General features: G+C 37.6%; 1 protein-coding gene across 1 annotated transcript; it reads left to right on the top strand.

Moving 5' to 3' along the window:
• The first annotated feature begins 1,390 nt into the window (after positions 1-1,390).
• CFAP96 (cilia and flagella associated protein 96) lies at positions 1,391-11,525 on the top strand. The gene is made up of 7 exons (XM_009990802.2): positions 1,391-1,487; positions 2,546-2,765; positions 5,737-5,874; positions 5,960-6,035; positions 7,249-7,428; positions 9,434-9,606; positions 11,468-11,525. The coding sequence occupies exons 1-7, from the start codon at positions 1,391-1,393 to the stop codon at positions 11,523-11,525; spliced, it is 942 nt and encodes a 313-aa protein (XP_009989104.2).
• Positions 11,526-18,857: the final 7,332 nt, after the last annotated feature.

Raw genomic sequence — 18,857 nt, 5'->3', positions numbered from 1 at the left:
GCTGCTGCCGGCGGCCGTCTCTGCGGCTGAGGTAGCGGCTCCGGCAAGTCGGGGCGGCGGTGCCGCTCGGCTCCCTCCCGATTCACCGGCCGGCCGTACTCTGCGGTGCTGTCGTACTTAACCGGTGCGCTGTGGTGTAGTGCGTAGAGTTGAGCTTTGGAGTTGAGCTTGGGAAGCCAGAGCTTTACTTAATCCATTTTATGTGGTAAAATATTGGTATTTCCTCACCTTTCGTACAAGTTCCTTGGGGGACGCTCCGGAGTCGTGGCTGCCTGCCTGCCTGCCTGCTGCCTGGCAATACTGCGGCTTCAAGGCCAGGTTCGTCTGCCTCGTTACATCTCCGCAGTCACATCGAACTGCTGAGGTCCAGAAATCTGTCCTAATACCAACATGGGACTTGATCTACATCGGTTTTAATCTATATTCCACCCTAATGTCTTAACTTCAGCTATTTCTTTGCATATCCTTGATTTTTCAAATAATTCTTGTGTTTCATGACTTTCAAGAAATAAGCTTTCCTAAGGTTAATTTCCATTCCTAGTGAATTTACCATATATGGTTATCTTCCTCCTCAAGGGAGTTCTTCCTGTAGCTCTGATTCTGATTCCAATCTCTACTAGTTTTCACTCAGGGAATCAGATCCCTGGTAATCCTAGGGCTAAGCCTGCTCTCTATTCAAGCCCTTGAGTTTCTTCTGCTTGTTGACTAGGCATTTTCCTTAGTTCCGTCAGGCTCCAATGAGAGTGATGATGTGGAAGAACTAACATTTACTGTAAATCGTTTGCATTAAACCCAAGAAGAAGTTGGAGATATTTACCATGACCAGGTCTTGGATTAGTTAGAGGGCTTCCAAAATTCCACTTTTATGTTTTACCCCAGGTTTGTCCATACACTGACCTTCTCTACCATTATTAGAAAGTGACTGAAAACCTTTGCTAGAGATAACCCAGAAGATGAAGGAGACTGCTCGGCGTGTTTTATTACTAGCTGTTGATGCCACCAAAACCTCTCATCTTAGTACTCTGAAGATGCCTGTTATAAATTTTGACCCAGACTGTGTAAATTCAGTCAGAGTTACACCAGTTGTATTAGAAATGCATTTGATTTTCTCTCTCCGCTCATGTTTTGAATTTCTTTAACAGAGGAGATATAATGGTGTCTAAATCCGATGTAGTCCATTTGTCCTATAGGCGCCAAAGCTGTCAGTTGTATGGTAGATTACTTTCTTCGGATTACATTTATTGCTAATATTTTTAACCAAAATTTCTTGCATTTTACTTGAATAAACTTTTTGTTTACAGGTGTGGACAGGTGTGCCTATAGACTTTTGCAGAAGAACAAATAAGCAAGGATACTTCAACCCTTCTAGTGCAGTCACACAGATCCAGCCATGCCTACAGAAGGGAAAAGTGATATGGAGAGGATTGGCCTCTTCAGTGAAATGAGTTATGTTACCATTGGAGATAAATATGTGTCACATTATATGCGTAAGTACATTTAATTTTAATCACTGTTTAGTGATAAGGACCACCTCTAGTATCCATCTACTTTCAGAGTCACTATTTTCTAATGTATTGTTTTTTCTTTAGAGGGAACTGCTTTTTCATGCATGTTCTTTGCTCGGGTCTGTATTATTAAGAGAAAGGCTTGATATGTTGGAAAGAATATATTGAATAAAGGAAAAATCCAGTGTAACTGAAAAATATGTATGCATAATAGACTGATAGAATATTTCAGTGTATACATTTCTTTTTAACATTTATTATCTGCGTGTTACCAGTATTTTTCTGCGTTTGTGAAAAACAAGTGTTGTTTGTGTGCTCTTTCAGCAGGTTTTCTCTTATTCACAATTACATTGTTGTTATTTTTAAATTACTGTTGAAATTTTTTTTCTGTTCTGACCTGACTCATGTGTGAGATTCCACATCCTACCTTTTTAAAGAATATTCTCCTTTTCTTGTGGTTTAATGGGAATATTCATTGAGACGGGTCATTTTTGTAACTAGTAAGGTTGCAGAGGTTAACCCTCAGTAGCTGCTTTGAAGTGATAATGCAAAATAATCCTGGCTTCTCGGTACAGAGATTTCTGCTGTGTTGCTGTGTCAGCGACGAACATGTCCACCAGAACCCCAGCTGATAACACTTCCACCATACTGAGCTGCTGGGGATTCAAAACCCAATTGAAGACGCTTAGGCTGTTCTACCTGGTCTGTAACCAGTGGGGGAGAAAGAGATAATACCTCCTCCGAGGTGTTGCTTGTAGTATATAAATAGGTATCAGGTCTTGCTCTGAATTGTAGTCTGGAGTAACCAATCTCTCTCCATAACCTGTAAAGCAAGTGCAGGGATTAGAAAGCTGAAACTAGGTGCTGTGAATAACTTCTCACAGCATTGTCTTTTAGACACAACCATTTACATGTGTGATTTACAAGTTAAATGCTCTGTATTACATTCTTTGAGCCACCCAGATCCAGACTTTAGTTTAATGTAGGCTAAGAGAAGCACTGACCTTGAACAGTTATTTACAGTGCTTACTTTTTTAAAGGCCCTTTTAACGAAGCTGCGAGCAAGAACAAACAGATGTTACCCGGGGGGACCAAAACATTGTCAGCTCTGCAGGCAGGTTATTTTGAGCCTCAGTTTGTGAGGATTTTCGATGGTGAAGCCTACTCCAACCCTGTTCAGCTAAGGAGACGCTATAGATTGGCAGAATCAAAGAAAAATTTGGGCAAAGCTTTCCTTCCCAGTAATGGAGACAAATTGCCGTAAGTGTTGTGAAAATGTTTTATATTGACCTTTTTTCTTTTCTGTATGCTAAAGATTATTTTTACAGATTATTTCTTATAAAATCTGTAATGAGAGTACAAAACTGTTATTTTATACAATGTAGTGTTAGTACTGAGTGAAGAATTTTGAGCAGCAACACAGGGAAGGCTGAACTCAGGTAGAAATCAGGTCCTGATACTTGCTCTTAATTACTGTTTTTTGCTGTAAACAGTTTTCTTAACCTTTAGCTTTTAACGTTCCATGAAAATGAAGATGACTATGGGAAAAGGGTGTGGATAATTAACAAATGAATATTTCATTTTAATTTAGGAGGAAATCTGTTGGAGCTTGTCAGATACAATATCTTCTCCCTCCCATTTCTGAGCCTCCCAAAATAGAGATGGCATAAACGATAGGAAAAGGGGCCATTGTCTAGGTGCAACATCTTCCTCTCAGTGAACCCATATCCATTATCTTTTTTGCTAGAAAAAATACCAATTATCCTATAAGATGATCAGAAGATGTTATAGAATCATAGAATGGTTTGGGTTGGAAGGGACCTCAAAGATCATCTAGTTCCAACCCCCGGCCACTACACCAGGTTGCTCAACACCTCATCCAACCTGTCCTTGAGCTGAAGAATATATGCAGAATATTAAAATAAATGCATCTTTGATATTTGCACAACATTAATTGCATGACGAAATGACACCAATGCAGTTGGTGTCATGTGACTGTTATTCACATGTAAAAAGCAGATAGAGCCTGGTTACTCGTTTGTAACTATACAATCTTGTTTTATTCTTGTTGCTGCAATAAGAGACAGGAGGATTCAGTCTGTGTACAGGGCCTTGTTCTTACAGTCTCATGGTTATGTTTAGTCGTATCTTTCTGCAGCTTTGCTTTTGGAAAGTTTGGAGAGTCTTGTTTATTTTTTATATATATATTTTAGGATGCAAGGATAACCTATGTTCTGCTGTACATTACAGGAACATCTTAGCTTTTAATGGGAATGTAAGACATGGTGTGCAGGCTTTCTGTTGGATATACGTATCCTTTTTCTGATGGAACACGACAGTGTGTGAGCCCCGTGTTCCAAACTTTCTTTCAACTACAACTTGACTTTGTAGCAACCAGATTATCTGTAAGGTTTTAACTGTTAGAATCATCTAGGCACTGATTTCAAATCCATGTCAGTCAATGAGAGTCCTGTTCAGTTACTTTCTGGGTTCTGAGTCCAACAGTGGGAGTCTTGCTTTCAGTGAAGACCTGCTAATGTGCTCACTTCCGTGTACTGCCTCCACAAATGCACCAAATGCGCTTGCTGGCTGTGGGTGCAGCTCTTATTCTTGTCATAAGACTTCTGAATTCTTCTAGACGTGAACTTTAGGACAGGTTCTTCATCGTCTTTTTTCTCCCCTACATCTGTACTGGCAGAGTAGTACAAAGCAGAGACTGGGGAAGTGGTTACGTTGTCTTTTACTGGAATCCTGAAGCAATTATGGAGAGTGATTTCATGTTTCTTATATCCAAAAATTACTCCCATCATAAATAAGGTACTAGTGCAGAGCTCTGTTGCTGTTCATTGAGTTGTTATTCTTGGCTGCCTGAATGACAAATAGCTCTTGGGAATCTTTGCTTTACATTGGAGCCACGTTTGTTGTTGACTGCAAATGGAAGAGTTGCAAAGATGTCATATTCTGAAGATGTGACTGAAGCCTGGGCCTTTCTTTTTTTCATATGTCTATTCTCTGTTACTTTGTTACTGGCATATAAAAAGCCTGTGCTCAGAAGTGACATTTAAAGAATATGAAATAAAGCACTTAAAAGCTAGAAAACACCAAGGTAAAGGTTGTCTGTGCATTGTCAGTTTGCCCGTTTTTTCTATGTATGAGTTTATAAAGTCCCTAAATAAAGGGAGGGTAATGAACAGGCAGGTTAGTGTTCTGTGCAAAGATGAAAAATGTTATCTTGTTATCCTAATCCTGTCAGTATTCATTAATTCCTGAATCCTGCCAGTATTGAGTATTCCCTTTTAAACAGGAACTCATTGAGACACTTTACTCTCTCCCTACAATACTTGCAGACAGTGTAGGCAAAGTAGATTACCTTGGCTATCTGGAATAGTTGATAGGTCTCATACAGTAGCCCCTGTTTATTTTTTGCTCTTCTGGTTTGGGTTTTTGGGGTGTGGGGACAGAGAGTTGTTTGGGGTGGTTTTGGGCCACTGTAGCTGCAGCTTAGTGGACCAAATTGCCATTCATCTATTTCATTAGTTTGTCTCAGTCCTTCTCTCCTTTAGTGGTTGTATAATCATGTACTTAGAGAGTATGTCATACACTTGTCAGCAAATACTGATTTTCAAGTTGGTCTTTAAAAAAAATGTCTTTGTGAATTCCTGCAGCTTTGTAGGCAGAGATATTTCCCCTAAACGAGCTGTGCCTCCTTTTGCTTTCCTTCTGTGACAAGACAGAAAGTTAACTAGTCCTAACATCTCCCAGAAGAAAAATCTTTCGGACAGGTACCCCACATTGCCTGCCACTCCATTATCGTACCAACACTAACTTACTGTTCTCTGTGAACTTGTGGCAGACAATGTCCTCTTGTCATCAAGCACCAAGTCTGTTTAACCTGTTCCTCTGGGTCTCTGTTTATAAATCTGTCTCTGCCAGTGTTCCGTCACCTTGTTGGGACTAAATTAGAACAATCACTAGTAAGCACATTTATATTATTAAGATACTTTAAAACTTCATCTCTGCTGCCATCTTGTTTCTATTTGTCCATTACACTGTGCACGGAGTTGCTGTAGTAGTAGATCCATGGACAGTGGGTCTGGTCTGGTTTTGTATTTGACTCTTGAGATGTATATATTGTTTGGGTTTTCTACTTACTGCTGTTTTAGCACACTAGATATGGAAAGCCTGAAATATTTGCAAAACATTAATTAATGTGTTGATTTGCTATTTTTAGATGTGGACTGGGCAGCTATTATGGAACCATAGGAGGTCCTTATGCATACTTCAGTCCACAACTGAAAGACAGAGAAAGATACGTTCCTCCTGGAAAGAATTTTTATACTAATCCAGGAAAGAAAGGAACTGGATATGGGTAACTTCACAATATTCCTTCTTCCCAAGTTTATTAAATGTTTCTTGAGTTTTGAACACCTAAGTAATTAATTTTGTTTTTACAGTTATGCAAACCTTACCATAGGTGAACAATATCCACATGAACCTGATGAGTATGAAGCAGAAAGAATAAATGCAAAGGTAAAAATATTTTCTTTATTATGTATTAGTGTTATGATTATTTATTACAATTTATGTGAACTTTTTGTTCCCTGTGGTGTTTTCTTTAGCTTGAAATCTCTAATGTTTATTTACAAAGTGGAGAAAAGAAAATAAATTAATGACCATCTTGTAAAAAAAAGATTTAGGTATTGTTCATTTATTATTTTTTCTTTGAGATGTCTGGCAGTATCCCACACAAGTTCTACCATTCAGGATTGACCTTAATTTTTTTATTTGGAGACCTTAAGCTACAATGCAATAATGACCAAACAACGCCAGCAGCAAGAACAGTAATGCTTCTATGTTATTGTCAGAAGAATGGGACCTCATTATCAGAGATGCTGTATAAAAAAATCTATTCCTTTTTTTCATATAAGTTCATAAATCTAAGAAAGCTTATAATTCTGCTTGTGTTGTTTTTAGTTATCCTGCGTATTTCATCATATGTAGTGAAAATGGCAGCAGGATGACATTTTTTGGTCTAGGGTAAGAACAAAATTAGAAGAAAGAATTCAGTTGCCTGCAGTTGAGACAAATTCAGAGTCAAAACTAAGCATCCAGTGCAGAAAATGAGAAGAACAGAGAAAAGAGGGAGTTAGGATTGTTTCCACTGGATAAAAAAAATGGAATATGCTCTGAGATATTAGCATGAATTATGAGGTGATACTGTAATACTGATGGTACGTTTTATGCTTGTCTTTTAATTGTTCATAATGTTTGAAGCTATTTGGTTTTAAAATGGAATCTGAGAAGAATAGTCAACATCTCCCGTGGTACAAAGAACTGATTCCTAGAGAAGCTCAGCTTAGTAAGGTTCTCAGAGTCTGGGAAATGAAGTGGCCAGGGTTCATAAGTGTGAGCAGCTGGGATGCATGCAAGCAGAATTTTCAAGCATGTTTGTGTGCATGTATGCCCAAGGTACAGGTATACAACACTGTTAGACACATCTTAAATGCATAGTGCTTTTCCTGACATTTTCCTACTGTGCTTTCATAATGCCTGTTGTGCTTCCTGGTCAGTGAATCTATGTTCCATTATACATGGTGGGTATATGTAATACCTCAGTCATCAAACAAGAGCAAAGAAAGTGAACGTTCTCCAAGATTAAATTTAAATGCTTTTCATTTTTCTCTTAGAATAACATAGAGTAACAATCCTCAGGATTGTTTCTTTCAAAGTATTTGTTTTATAGAAAGCTCAAGAGGAACATAAACGCTTGATTAAAGGAGGGCCTTTCAAGTTAAATCTATATCCCCAGAAGTATTTTGACACGAATCCCTATTTCAATGACAAACTGTTGCCCCCTGTGAAGAAACCACCTCCAGAGAAGCCGATTGTACCACCTTTCAAACCAAGTTCTCCTGCTAAAAAGGTTAGTTTGTCTTATAGCTACTGGAGACAGAAGATAAATATTCAGATATTTCATGTTAAAAACTTTGCTTACGGTATTAAGTATTCTAGTGTTAAGACAGAAATAAATGTTTTGTTTTGCTATTAATTTATTGTTTTACTTACAAAAGGTATTATTCCATTTACTTTGTTCTCAATTTACAAAGCAATGAAATGTTGTTTGACCCAACAACTGCTAACCAGTTTCAAGTAACCTAAAAAGTGTTTCTCTTTGAAATCTGCATAATGCTGTTAACGTTCAGTTGCTTAGCTGCATGCACCACAAAAAGATACAAAGCTGAAGGTTATGCGATACATGACAGTGAGAGGAGATTACTGTAGCAAAATGAAATGCTCTCCTATTTTGGACTGTTAGTCATTCATCTAATTTTTGAACCTGCTAATTACTCTCAGCCTATATAGACAAATATCTAAAAGATAATTCCTAGAAGTGTCATGGGAATGGATAGGTGGAAGGAGCAGAAAAACTCAGGTTAGTCCCTCTGCTCGGGGAAAGGCTGCAGAATAAACTCAGGAGTGATCTGTTACTTGTCGGTCAGCAGACACAGATTTGGAATCTGCTTTAGAATTTGCCAACTCTTCAGTAGTTAGGAGAAAAGGAGGAAAATGATGGGAATAAATACACATGGAAGGGCTTAGAGGGCATAAGAAAGAAAGCCTGGAGTTAGTATGAAGGATATATAGGAACATAGTTCATTAGTTCCAGTCACTTAGTGTCATTATTTCTTAAAAATCTAAATGGATATTTTCCCATGCCATAAAGCATTCCATCTTGATGTGTTTTTTTGAGATGAGATACTGAATTTATGCCATTCACCTTGGGCTAAACCTTAATTTCACTTTGAAGTAGGTTTAAGATGCATTAAGAAGTCTCTTAAATGACTCCAGATACCTAATACAGTAACACCCCTTACAGTCTGTCACTCTTCAGCTCTTCCTTTTGAGTTCCATTGTCAGCCGTTACCACTGTGCTCTGCTAACCGCCATTTCCCAATTGCTAGGTGCTTCGGTGCTTCACCCTTGACTCGTTTGACTGGCGTTGACTCATCTGAGGAAGATGATGATAGCAAGGAAAATGTAACTGTTCAGAAAAAGGCAGCAAAAATGCTTGCAGACGAATAATTGCGTTGGGTGTTTGGCCTCATAGATGAGGCAGCTGAGATCTTTCAAGATGGAAATCTGTTCAGAAATGTTAGGGGCTAGAAAGTCAGCGCCTCGTCTGGCTGACAGTGCTGGTGATCCCGCTCCAGACTCCCTATCCATCATGCTATGTACGCTTTTCCTGTATATTTAAATTACGTGTACTTCCCAAGCTACTGCACAATTTCCCTCTCTGCTATATAAATTCTTATGGGAAAAATTGCTTTATTGTTGATTGAATTGCTTACTGCTGCACTTTTCAGGAACGCAGTCTCAGCAGACTGTGGGGTTTAGCTGTACTAGGGGGTTGCAAAGAATTAATCAGGTCTCTGCAAGTTTTTTAACTGAAATTTGCTGTTCTTGTAGTACTAGTCAGCATAATGTTTCAGGAAAAGCCAATGCTTTATTCAATCCTATATGTCAGAAATTATATTGGTAATAACGCCCAAGCCCTGCTGTACGTAACAATCTCTACACCAGTACTGGGCATGGAGGTGTAAACTGATATTGACATAGGAATTCCTTTTTTTTTTTTCCACGACACGGCTCATTTTAGTGAGTTATGGTTTACTTTTTCTGGCATGTTTTTAAGATCCTTTCCTCAAAATCCAGACTTATGAAAGAATATTTAAAACTAAGAGTTCATCAAAATGACGACTAAGATTTCCCTTAAAGTTTCCGTTTCAAATTTAGGGAATATTTGGTTTTTGTTTTTTAAATAATATGATGCAGTCTGCTATTCAGTATTCTTACTTGCTTTTGCATGAAAAATATTTTAACTGAATTATATTGTAGATTGGCACTTTGAAAAGTTCTTTCTTTTTCAGCCAGGGGGCATGAAAGGAGGCACATTTGATCCCTACCCAAGCCACTCCGCCGACCCTTATGTAATCAAAAAATCTAAGGCTGTCACAACTGATAAAGAACGACAGATTTTTCATCCTCCTCCCGGACCAAAAAGCAGACCTGTTACAAGCATAATAACTTTAAATGTCTTAAGGTAAGCTCCTTTAATTTAAGTTCTTGTTTCCTGTATACTATCTACCAAAAGTCATTAACACAGCTGTTTAGTACTGTCTAAAATAACTGAATAAATGAAGGAATGAATTATTAATAAAAGGATAAGAAATGTGTAAGGAACTTGGCTTTCAAAATTTGTTCCTACTCTCTTCTGTAAATTCAGATTACTGTATAAGGCTATATGTATCATAGAGATCTTCAAAATCATGCTATACAGATATCACTGTTTTTTTTGTGGTTTTTTTTGTTTGTTTGTTTGTTTGTTTTTTTTTTAATTATTTTCTGACTTGATAAAGGTAAAAAGACCTGGAATGTTCCTGTTAAAATCTAATTTCTTTTTTTCCTTATGTTTATGGAATAAAATTGGCTCCCTCTGCTGGCAAACATAATATTAGGTAGTCTAAGCCTGTGAAGCTTTTGCAACAGTGACACTCAAATTGGATTCCTAATTACATACATGTTACATGTTAGAAGAGATTTATAGTACACAGTGTATGTATATAGGGACATAAGTGCATAATTCTTTACTTTTGTATCTTACTAAGCTATAACCCTTAGATTTGAACAAATTTATTTTCTGGGTTTGGCTCTGTTGTAATTCAAGCAGAAAATCAAGACTGTGTTCTTTACAGTTACTTAGAGAAATTGCTTTCAAATGCAGACTTCTAAGATTGCGTGTAGAACAGTTAAGCATAGTATTTTGCATACTCCATGAGTAGCATGAAATGGTCTAGAAATACTTGATTGAAATTTGAAAAACTGTCTTAGAGGAATCTGCTTCACGTTTGTGATTTGTCTTTTACATGTCAGACGTGAAGTGTAAGAAATACACCTCCTTTATTCACCCTTTACTGTTCTGTTTGCTTTATTTCACCACATGTCGGCATTTGCATAATCACTTTTTAAGTTGCAGGGATAATTTGAAGTTTTTATTTAGACGGACAAGGGAGAACCAGACGCTACGTATTACTTCACGTTGCTTTTCATTACTAATGGAAAGTAAGAAAGAACTGAAAGTAACTTTTTGATACACCAAAAAGCATGATAATTACCAGCACTGATGTAAGAAAGTGCAACCTTCCATGTATGCACCAGTGTTTTTAAACTAATAAAAGAAAAAGAGAATGGTATGTTGGTCTGAGTAGTCTTCTTATCAGTGTATTTGTTTGTATTACTGTTTTATCAACAGAATAAAAATTCATGTTCCCAAATGAAATGTTTTTATTGGGAAAAATACCCAGCTCTGTGTGAAGTAGGATTCACAATTGAAAGGGGAATGCTGATTGTGATGAAGTATCACTCTTGCTCACAGATACAGTTATGATAGACTCATTAAAAATATTTGTAAAAAGAAAAATTTCACATATCCAAGAGAAATTCCACAGAGAGAAATTAAAACTAGCATTTCAAATTCTCCATTACTTTCTCCCTCCTAAGAGTTTTAAAGAATGTATTTATTTTTTGGTCATTATTCCTAGATTTAATGGAATGAGAATTGTGGACTGAATTTATTGTACGTATGAAGCTCGTAGCTCATAGATTTTAAGGAATGTGGTAAGACATTTTTCAAATCATCTGAATTACAATTCTTTATGTACTTTCTGAAAGAAAGCTTATCTTCTGATATTTGGACCATAATCTTATAATTGGATTTGCTAGTGTAGATTCTTGCTCTCACGCAGAGCTTTATTGAAATAAATTTGACTTAATGAGGATTATAGTCATTAAATCTAATTACAGGACTGGGTGTACCACAGTTTCTCATTTTTACAAAAACTCTTGTAATTTGTACAGTGATATTCTACAAAAATCTAATACGTTTATTTTCCTTTACATTTCAGATCATTGAATGTAAAGAACTACAAGACTGCACAGCTGACAGCTTATTACAAAAGGTGAAACGAAGGGTATACTGTTTAGATTCTATAAACTGTTAACGAAGCAAATAAAAATGTGAGAAGTGGAATTCAAGTGTGTAGGGCAATCCAATATGTTTAATTATTGAGAATGCAGTCTTTTGTTTCCAAATATAAAGCTATAATAAAGAATTTAAGATAATTTATTTATTAAGTCCAAGGTTGTATTTTTATATAAATTTTCATCTTATTGCTTTGCTGAAATTTTGAAATGTACTTTTAGAAAACATGCTTTCTAATGAGTAATTTGGGTTTCAAATTGACTATATATTACAGTGGAAGAAAGTGCAAATATTTTAAAGTAAGTGTTTGTATTAACCGAGTTAGTCACATGTGGCCCACAGTGAAACTGAGGTCGTTGTCTCCCTTTAGTAGAATTGCAACTTGTACTTTATTTCAGCTATAATTTTGTGTTAAGAACTGTCTTAAAAATATATAATTTTTAGTTTTGATGACCTTCTCAAAATGACCAATATCAAGCATTGTTCAAAAGCAGACCACAAGCAGGCTGTTATGAAGGGAGGAGTCATCTCTATTTACCAGCATCTAATTACCACTCTGCCTCCATTTCCTGTCGACCGTAAGTGCTGTCATATTCTGCAAGAGCGGCTTCATTTCACTTTGTGTACATGGAAGTTTCCTAACAAATCTGATCTGTCTTTCAAACTAGCTTCTTCTCAGATGGAACTGTGATCTTAAATGTACACCTTACCTCCATCTTTATTATTTTTTGTCAGGTTTTTATGTGGTCCAAGAAAATTGTTCATATAAATCAAAGCTAATAATATAAAAAATTTTTAAAATACTCAGCATTTATTTATCCAAATTATGACATGAAGACAAAATTTATTTATTCCTTTTCATTAAAGATTTATTGTATCACTGTAGAATATTCATAAAGTGGTATCCTTACTGCTGTTCACAGAATAATAGCTTTTTAAAGAAATTCCAGATTGGATCTCACATTTCCTGGCATCAATTAAAAATAAAAATAAAACCAAGAATTGTTGGTCAGGCTTCCAGCATGTGTTGAAGCATAAAACTCCTTACCTTGAGACCAACAGGACCCAACAATATTTCAAAATATTAATTTATACAAGAATTTTGATGTTTTATCTATCCGAAGACCTATAACAGAATTCCTTCTGTCTTTGTTTATACCTTGTATTAGATAATGGTACTGGTGCTGACGTTGGGCACCTTGGTGTCATCTTTGTACAGAGTGTCAGGAGCATTTGCCATGTTCACTTGTAAAGTCAGCAGACACAGCATTCCTGGGGAGATTGAACCATGCTCTACTTTCTCCTAACTGCTGTTCTGATGCAGTACAGCTGATGAAGACTGCTCTGAAGTTTTTTTTTATGTCCTTCTGTATCTTTTCTTTTTTCAATTCTTCCTCTTCTATTTTCTTCTGTATTTCATTAATCTTTTGATTCACTAGCAAAATGGAAATACTGAAAGCTTATTAAAATGAGCTTAATTTAAAAAAAAAACCCAACAAAATCCAGCTTGTTTGAGAAGATGTTAGTGTATGTGGACTAGCTCCATGTGGCCATCCTGGGGGCCTATAACTTCACCTGATAACTCCCCACCAGAAAATGTGTGGTGTTAAGGAGCTGACACACAATGCTAGCTAGGGCCTCAGTGTGCTGTTTTAATACAAATGATAGTTGTGTCCCTTGGTTTCTTGGCAGTACCTTTGGCTGTGATGGTGGAATTTAGAACGAACTTAAATTTGGTTACTCAGTTATCTAAGGTAAGGAGGACATTAGACTTTGCTTACGTTCTTTTCATACTACGAGCTTCCCTACATCCTTACGCTATAGATATAGTCAGTCACCTTTATTTATATATAGCCCAAGTATTTACCATTTTAATGTCCTTATTTACTTTGGGTGTACAATGCAAGATGGTGTTATAATACTTTTGCCTATTTCCAGTAAAAAAATGCAACAAACCCTTTTGTATCCTTTAAACATTTTTTTACAGGAAAAAGCATTGCAAACTAGACTTAGATCTTTAATGTAATTCTTAGTCATTCTACTATATGTATGAGTCATGATACAAAGACATGCTCTATTACACTTACAGTCTTGTATTACAAACCAGATAAATAGTTGTTAATTTGCTGCAATCAGTCTTTATAAATTATTAGAGAAATAAGAAGAAATGAATTACTTTTATGTCTCTGAAGTGATCATACCCCTCATCGGCCTAGTGTGGTACTAGTAGGAAAGTGAAGATAAATAATTGCCTCTAAGTCTGTTCTGGAAACACCAGTAACTCATTACATGTTTTTGCTTTCATGGATTTCTTTATTAAGGAGTGAGTAAGAATCATAGAATCATAGAATCATAGAATCGTTAGGGCTGGAAGGGACCTTCAAAGGTCATCTAGTCCAACCCCCCTGCAAGGAACAGGGATATCTCCAACTAGATCAGGTTGCTCAGGGCCTCATCCAACCGGGCCTTGAACGTCTCCAGGGATGGAGCATCCACCACCTCTCTGGGCAACCTGTTCCAGTGTTCCAGTGTTCTACAACTCTCATGGTAAAACTAAGAAACTAAGTTCCTAAAAAACCAGTCCTAATAGTCTTGTGGAGACACTGCATACAGGCAGCTTCAACTTCACAGGATAGTATATGCAGTATTTTTGAGAAATTCTTCCTCCCCATCGTCCCTTGGCTGAGAAAATTGGAGTCTTTGTGCAGTGTTTATATCCAAGAGATGATTTTTGTGCCTTTCCTAGCTATGAGCATGTTCTCTGAATCTGTTTACACTGAAAATGTTAAAATTCATGTTTTAACTAAGGAGCTTTCTAGGTCGGTATCCAGTATAAAGAAATAAAAGGTACCTTGTGTTTATTAAACATGGGCTGGAATTAGATGTCGTCTAAAACATAAGTAAACATAGATTAAACTTAGTTTAGGATTTCTTGCAGAAGTAAACCGTGAAATGTTGTGGCATGTACTAAGCTGTTCAGCTAAAAGGTTGTTAAGATTCCCTTCTGACTGAAATCCTAAGGACAGAATTCTGTCTCCTGTAAACTGTCAGTTTCATTAAATTTCTTCATACTGCTTACATTGTGTAAGGATCTGCTTTTGTGAATCTGTGAAATTCAACCAAGTATCAAAAACCAGGCAGTTCTTTTTACAACATAACAAAAACATGGAAGTAACTGGCCATCAGAATTGTAAATGTTTTACAAAAGAAAACAGATTATTACAGTTTATTTGAAGCAACAGACTGTTGTAGATTATCAGGTATTGCATGGAAAAGAAAATCAGCTAATAAGATATTGCAAAATAAAGCTCATACCTTGCAAATTGTATTGCAAGGATTTATACTTGGAACAGAATTTTTTCTACAAATTGTAGTGGAATATTCAGAGTAACAGTTTGTTGCGTGGTACTAGAACTGTAAGCAGGTTTTGTTTGCCCTCAGGCCAGAGCTGTAGCTTGGCGTTGTCTGAGGGAAACAGATTCCTTATGCAAATGGTGGAATTCAAACCGTAACACATAACTCTCGTTTTCAGTAGTCTGCAGATGAATTTCTAACAGTAACTGGTTTTCGTTCAGTTTTCTAATGCCACTTTCATATTTGGAATTGTCTCGTCTGTATTCCTGCAGTTCTTTCCTAAGTAACTGATCTTCCTCTCTGATATTTGTTAGGGCTATTGATAACCTTTTGCATTCTCTGTTTGCACTGGTCGAGTTAGACTTTAGAAGATCAATATCTGCTTCTGCTTTTCTGAGTTCAGCCATGAGTTTCTTTTCTGTGTAAGCTTTATTTGATTGGAGTTTCTCAATTTCACTCTGGTTTCTTTCAGGCTCTTACTCTAGGAAAGTATTTTATTTTAAAAGCTGGGATATTTCTGTCTGAAGTTCTTTCTTTGTTTCTTGTAACTTGAAGTGTTCCTTTTGCAAGAACTTTAGGCTTACACTGAGCCATCATGTTCAGAGGCTATTTTGATTTTGCTGAATTTCTGATCTCCTGGTCTCAGTAACATTTGATTTAAAGTAGTCTGTTGTTCTTTTTCTTTTTTTTAGTTGCTCTTTGTTATCAAGCATTAATAGCTCATCTTTCACCATCTTGGAAAAAGAATTAACCTGGAATCTGTCACCTTCACTGCAATTGGTTCTAAAGTCTTTATGTACATTTTTGCCTTGAGATTCTGCTTTTTCACTGTATACTGTTGTAGGAGAACCACCCCACACATCGGCACATTTGGAGTCTTTGTAAAGTTCTTGATCAAAATGTAGGCCTTTTTCTTTAAGTGGAACTAAACCAGTATGTGATTCATCTAAAGAGGTCGTCATTTCTGCACTTCCTTGTAAGTTACATAATTTTTCTCTGAACAAAAAGCCAGATTTTTCTGTATTATCTGGTAACAAATCCAAATCATTACAGACTGACTTCCAAAATTCTTCTTTCAGCAGCTTGGTAAGATAGTTAATATTGTCTGTTTTATGAAATTCTTTCCCAATTTTGTGAAAAGGTATATGACGTTTAGATTCACTCCAAATGACCTTCTCATGGGCAGCATTCAACCTTTCTGTCTCCAAATCAGTGCCAGATAGCAAATGTCCACATTTATGTTAATTTGGTTTTGCAAATATCCTGTTGTTTCCAAACAGATCTTCTGAATGTTCAACCTTTTCAGTTGCTATAGTTTTGAGCAAAATCTTTTGTGGAATATTTATATCACTGATGATATTTCCAGTAAAATACTTTGCTTCCACATACTCTTCTCAACAGAGTTCTTGATGTGGTGGGTTAGGTTGCTCCAGCAACTATACCCTACACAGTCCCCTCTCACCCTCCCACACCTCAGGGATGAGGGAGAGAATCAAAGAGGAAAAAGAAAAGAGACCCGAGGGTTGAGATAAGAACAATTTACTACTACCGCTACCAATATATATATACAGATATGTACAAGGATAAACATATGCAAATGAGTGATGTACGGTGTAATTGCTCACCACCCCTTGACCGAGGCCCATCTCGTCCCGAAGCTGCAATCCCGAAACAGATAAATCCCGATACTGCGATCCCGGACGAACGGGAGGCCCCGAGACAGAGAGCGAGAGAGAGAGAAAACACTCTGAGCACCCGAAAGTGAGAGTCCCGGAAGGGCAAAAGCCCTTCTTTCTGGCTGACCCTCACTCTTATACTGGGCATGACGCTGCATGATATGGAATACTAATTGGCCAATTTGGCCCTCAATCTTAAGTTCAGGTACAAATCGTAAGGAGAGTCGTGGACCCCTTGTCCCAGCCATGCTCCCCCCTTATCCTGTTGTGCTCCTGCACACTGGCAAGAACCCGGCAGACTGAAAAGTCCTTGAGACCTCGGTGCCAACTATAAACATCAGTGTACTATCAGCATTCTTCTCAGAGTGAGCCTCTGAGTAAAACCGTAACACGGAGCTCTTCTAGCTGCTGAAAAGAAGAGCTAATCCTGGTCCCAGCTAAAACCAGGACACTTGGTCATGAGGAACTTTTCTCTTAGAAGACAATGATTCAGGATTCTCCATAAGCTACCCCACAAAATTAAAAACTCATGTACAAAAAACTGTGATGCTGTAAAAATTGTGAAACGTTGCAGTACTGGAAGTATAAGGCAACTAAATTGTTACCAAGGCGACTTATCAATCCAGACTTTTCCAGTTTACCTCTGCCAGTGCCAGTTACCCATTAAAATAACATAAACAATTACCATAGGCCCCATTTCATTCAGTACTGGGCTTTGGAGCAGGCACAAAATACCAAGTGTCTCAAATTACTTAGGTATATTTCCAGCAAAGGAGAGGTGACTTCAGGAGACTATAGTTTGTTATTCATTGTTTTTGTCATCCCAGTCCCTATGAGTAAGGACAAACTGGTGAACACTAAATATAGACAGAAAATGTAGGGTTTATACAGCATTTCATAGGAGAGCGACAAAATTTATTCCCTGTCTTGGTTACTCTTTCTTCTCTCTTTGACTCTCTGCCCTGTCTCCCTGTATGCTTTGCATTGTGTTCCATGCCCGCTGAAGATAGTCCAAGTTAATTTGGGGAGGATCAGGTTACAGTTGTACCTTTGCAGAAGAGAAACTGAGTTTTAAGTCGTAATGTGTGGGAGGAAATAGTGTATGTAATTGTGGTTAAAGTTCTGCTACCCAGAAAAATCTCAGGGAGAAGATAATGTTTTTTCTTAAAAAATTCAGAATACCCCTTGGGATATTTTCCAAAAACCACATTGCTCTCAAAAGCCAAGGTCCAGCTAAAGAATAACTTGTTTTAGGTAAAAATTGTTAAACACACCAGAGGTGCATCAATTGGTGTGCAATTCTTCAGAATCTTGTCTGAACTACATAGTGGAGTTTTCCTTTCAAATATGTCTACATTTAGTATCTCACAGATTTTAGCCTGTACCTGAAAAAGATTGAGGTTGTTTACAGAAAACTTTCATATAGAAATATTTCGTTTTCAGAAAATATCCTGTTTGAAGAAGTTCTCTCATAGGAAGGACAGACCAGATGGAAGTGGCATGTGGGAATATGAAATTGTTTATAACCAACAAAATATAAAGCTAAATGTTCCTTCACCATCAGATATTTAGCATTTCTATAAAGAGCCAGATAAAATGATGGCAGGAAAATGCTCCTGAAAAGGTGGCTTAGCCTTTTGTGAAACGTGGCGGTTTGCAACAATAGAACAGGTTCTGCTGACAGTGATGTAATGTGCGATTAACCTGTCATAGAATTATAGTTTGATTTGGGTTGGAAGGGACTCTAAAGAGCATCTGGTTCCAGCCCCGTTGCCATAGGCAGGGACACCTTCCCCTAGATCAGGTTGCTCAAGACCTCATCCAGTCTAGTCTTGAACACCTCTAGGGATGGGGCATCCACAACTTTTCTGGGTGCTCTGATATAGTTTCACCACCCTCAGAGGGAAGAATTTCTTCCATAGATCTAATCTAAATCTACCCTTTTTCAGTTTAAAGCCATGACCCCTTGTCCTATCACTACACACCCTTGTAAAAAGCCCCTCTCCAGCTTTCCTGTAGGCCTCCTTTAGGTTCGGGAAGACGGCTAGAAGGTCTCCCCGGAGCCTTCTCTTCTCCAGGCAGAACAACCCCAACTGTCTCAGCCTTTCTTCATAGGAGGGGTGCTCCAACCCTCGGATCGTCTTTGTGGCCCTCCTCTGGACCCGCTCCAACAGCTCCATGTCCTTATGTCGGGGCCTCAGAGCTGGATGCAGTATTCCAGGTGGGGTCTCACGAGAGCAGAGTAGAGGGGCAGAATCAGCTCCCTCGACCTGCTGGCCACAC

The sequence above is a fragment of the Tauraco erythrolophus genome, chromosome 5, assembly GCF_009769465.1.
Source record: "Tauraco erythrolophus isolate bTauEry1 chromosome 5, bTauEry1.pri, whole genome shotgun sequence".
Taxonomy (NCBI): domain Eukaryota; kingdom Metazoa; phylum Chordata; class Aves; order Musophagiformes; family Musophagidae; genus Tauraco; species Tauraco erythrolophus.
This window is presented reverse-complemented; position numbering and strand designations above follow the sequence as displayed.

Coding starts and splice junctions, on each gene's coding strand:
- CFAP96 (XM_009990802.2), top strand. CDS start 1,391: ATGCCTACAGAAGGGAAAAGTGATATGGAGAGGATTGGCCTCTTCAGT. Junction 5,875..5,959: donor AAGAAAGGAACTGGATATGG/GTAACTTCACAA, acceptor TTGTTTTTACAG/TTATGCAAACCTTACCATAG. Junction 7,429..9,433: donor CAAGTTCTCCTGCTAAAAAG/GTTAGTTTGTCT, acceptor TTTCTTTTTCAG/CCAGGGGGCATGAAAGGAGG.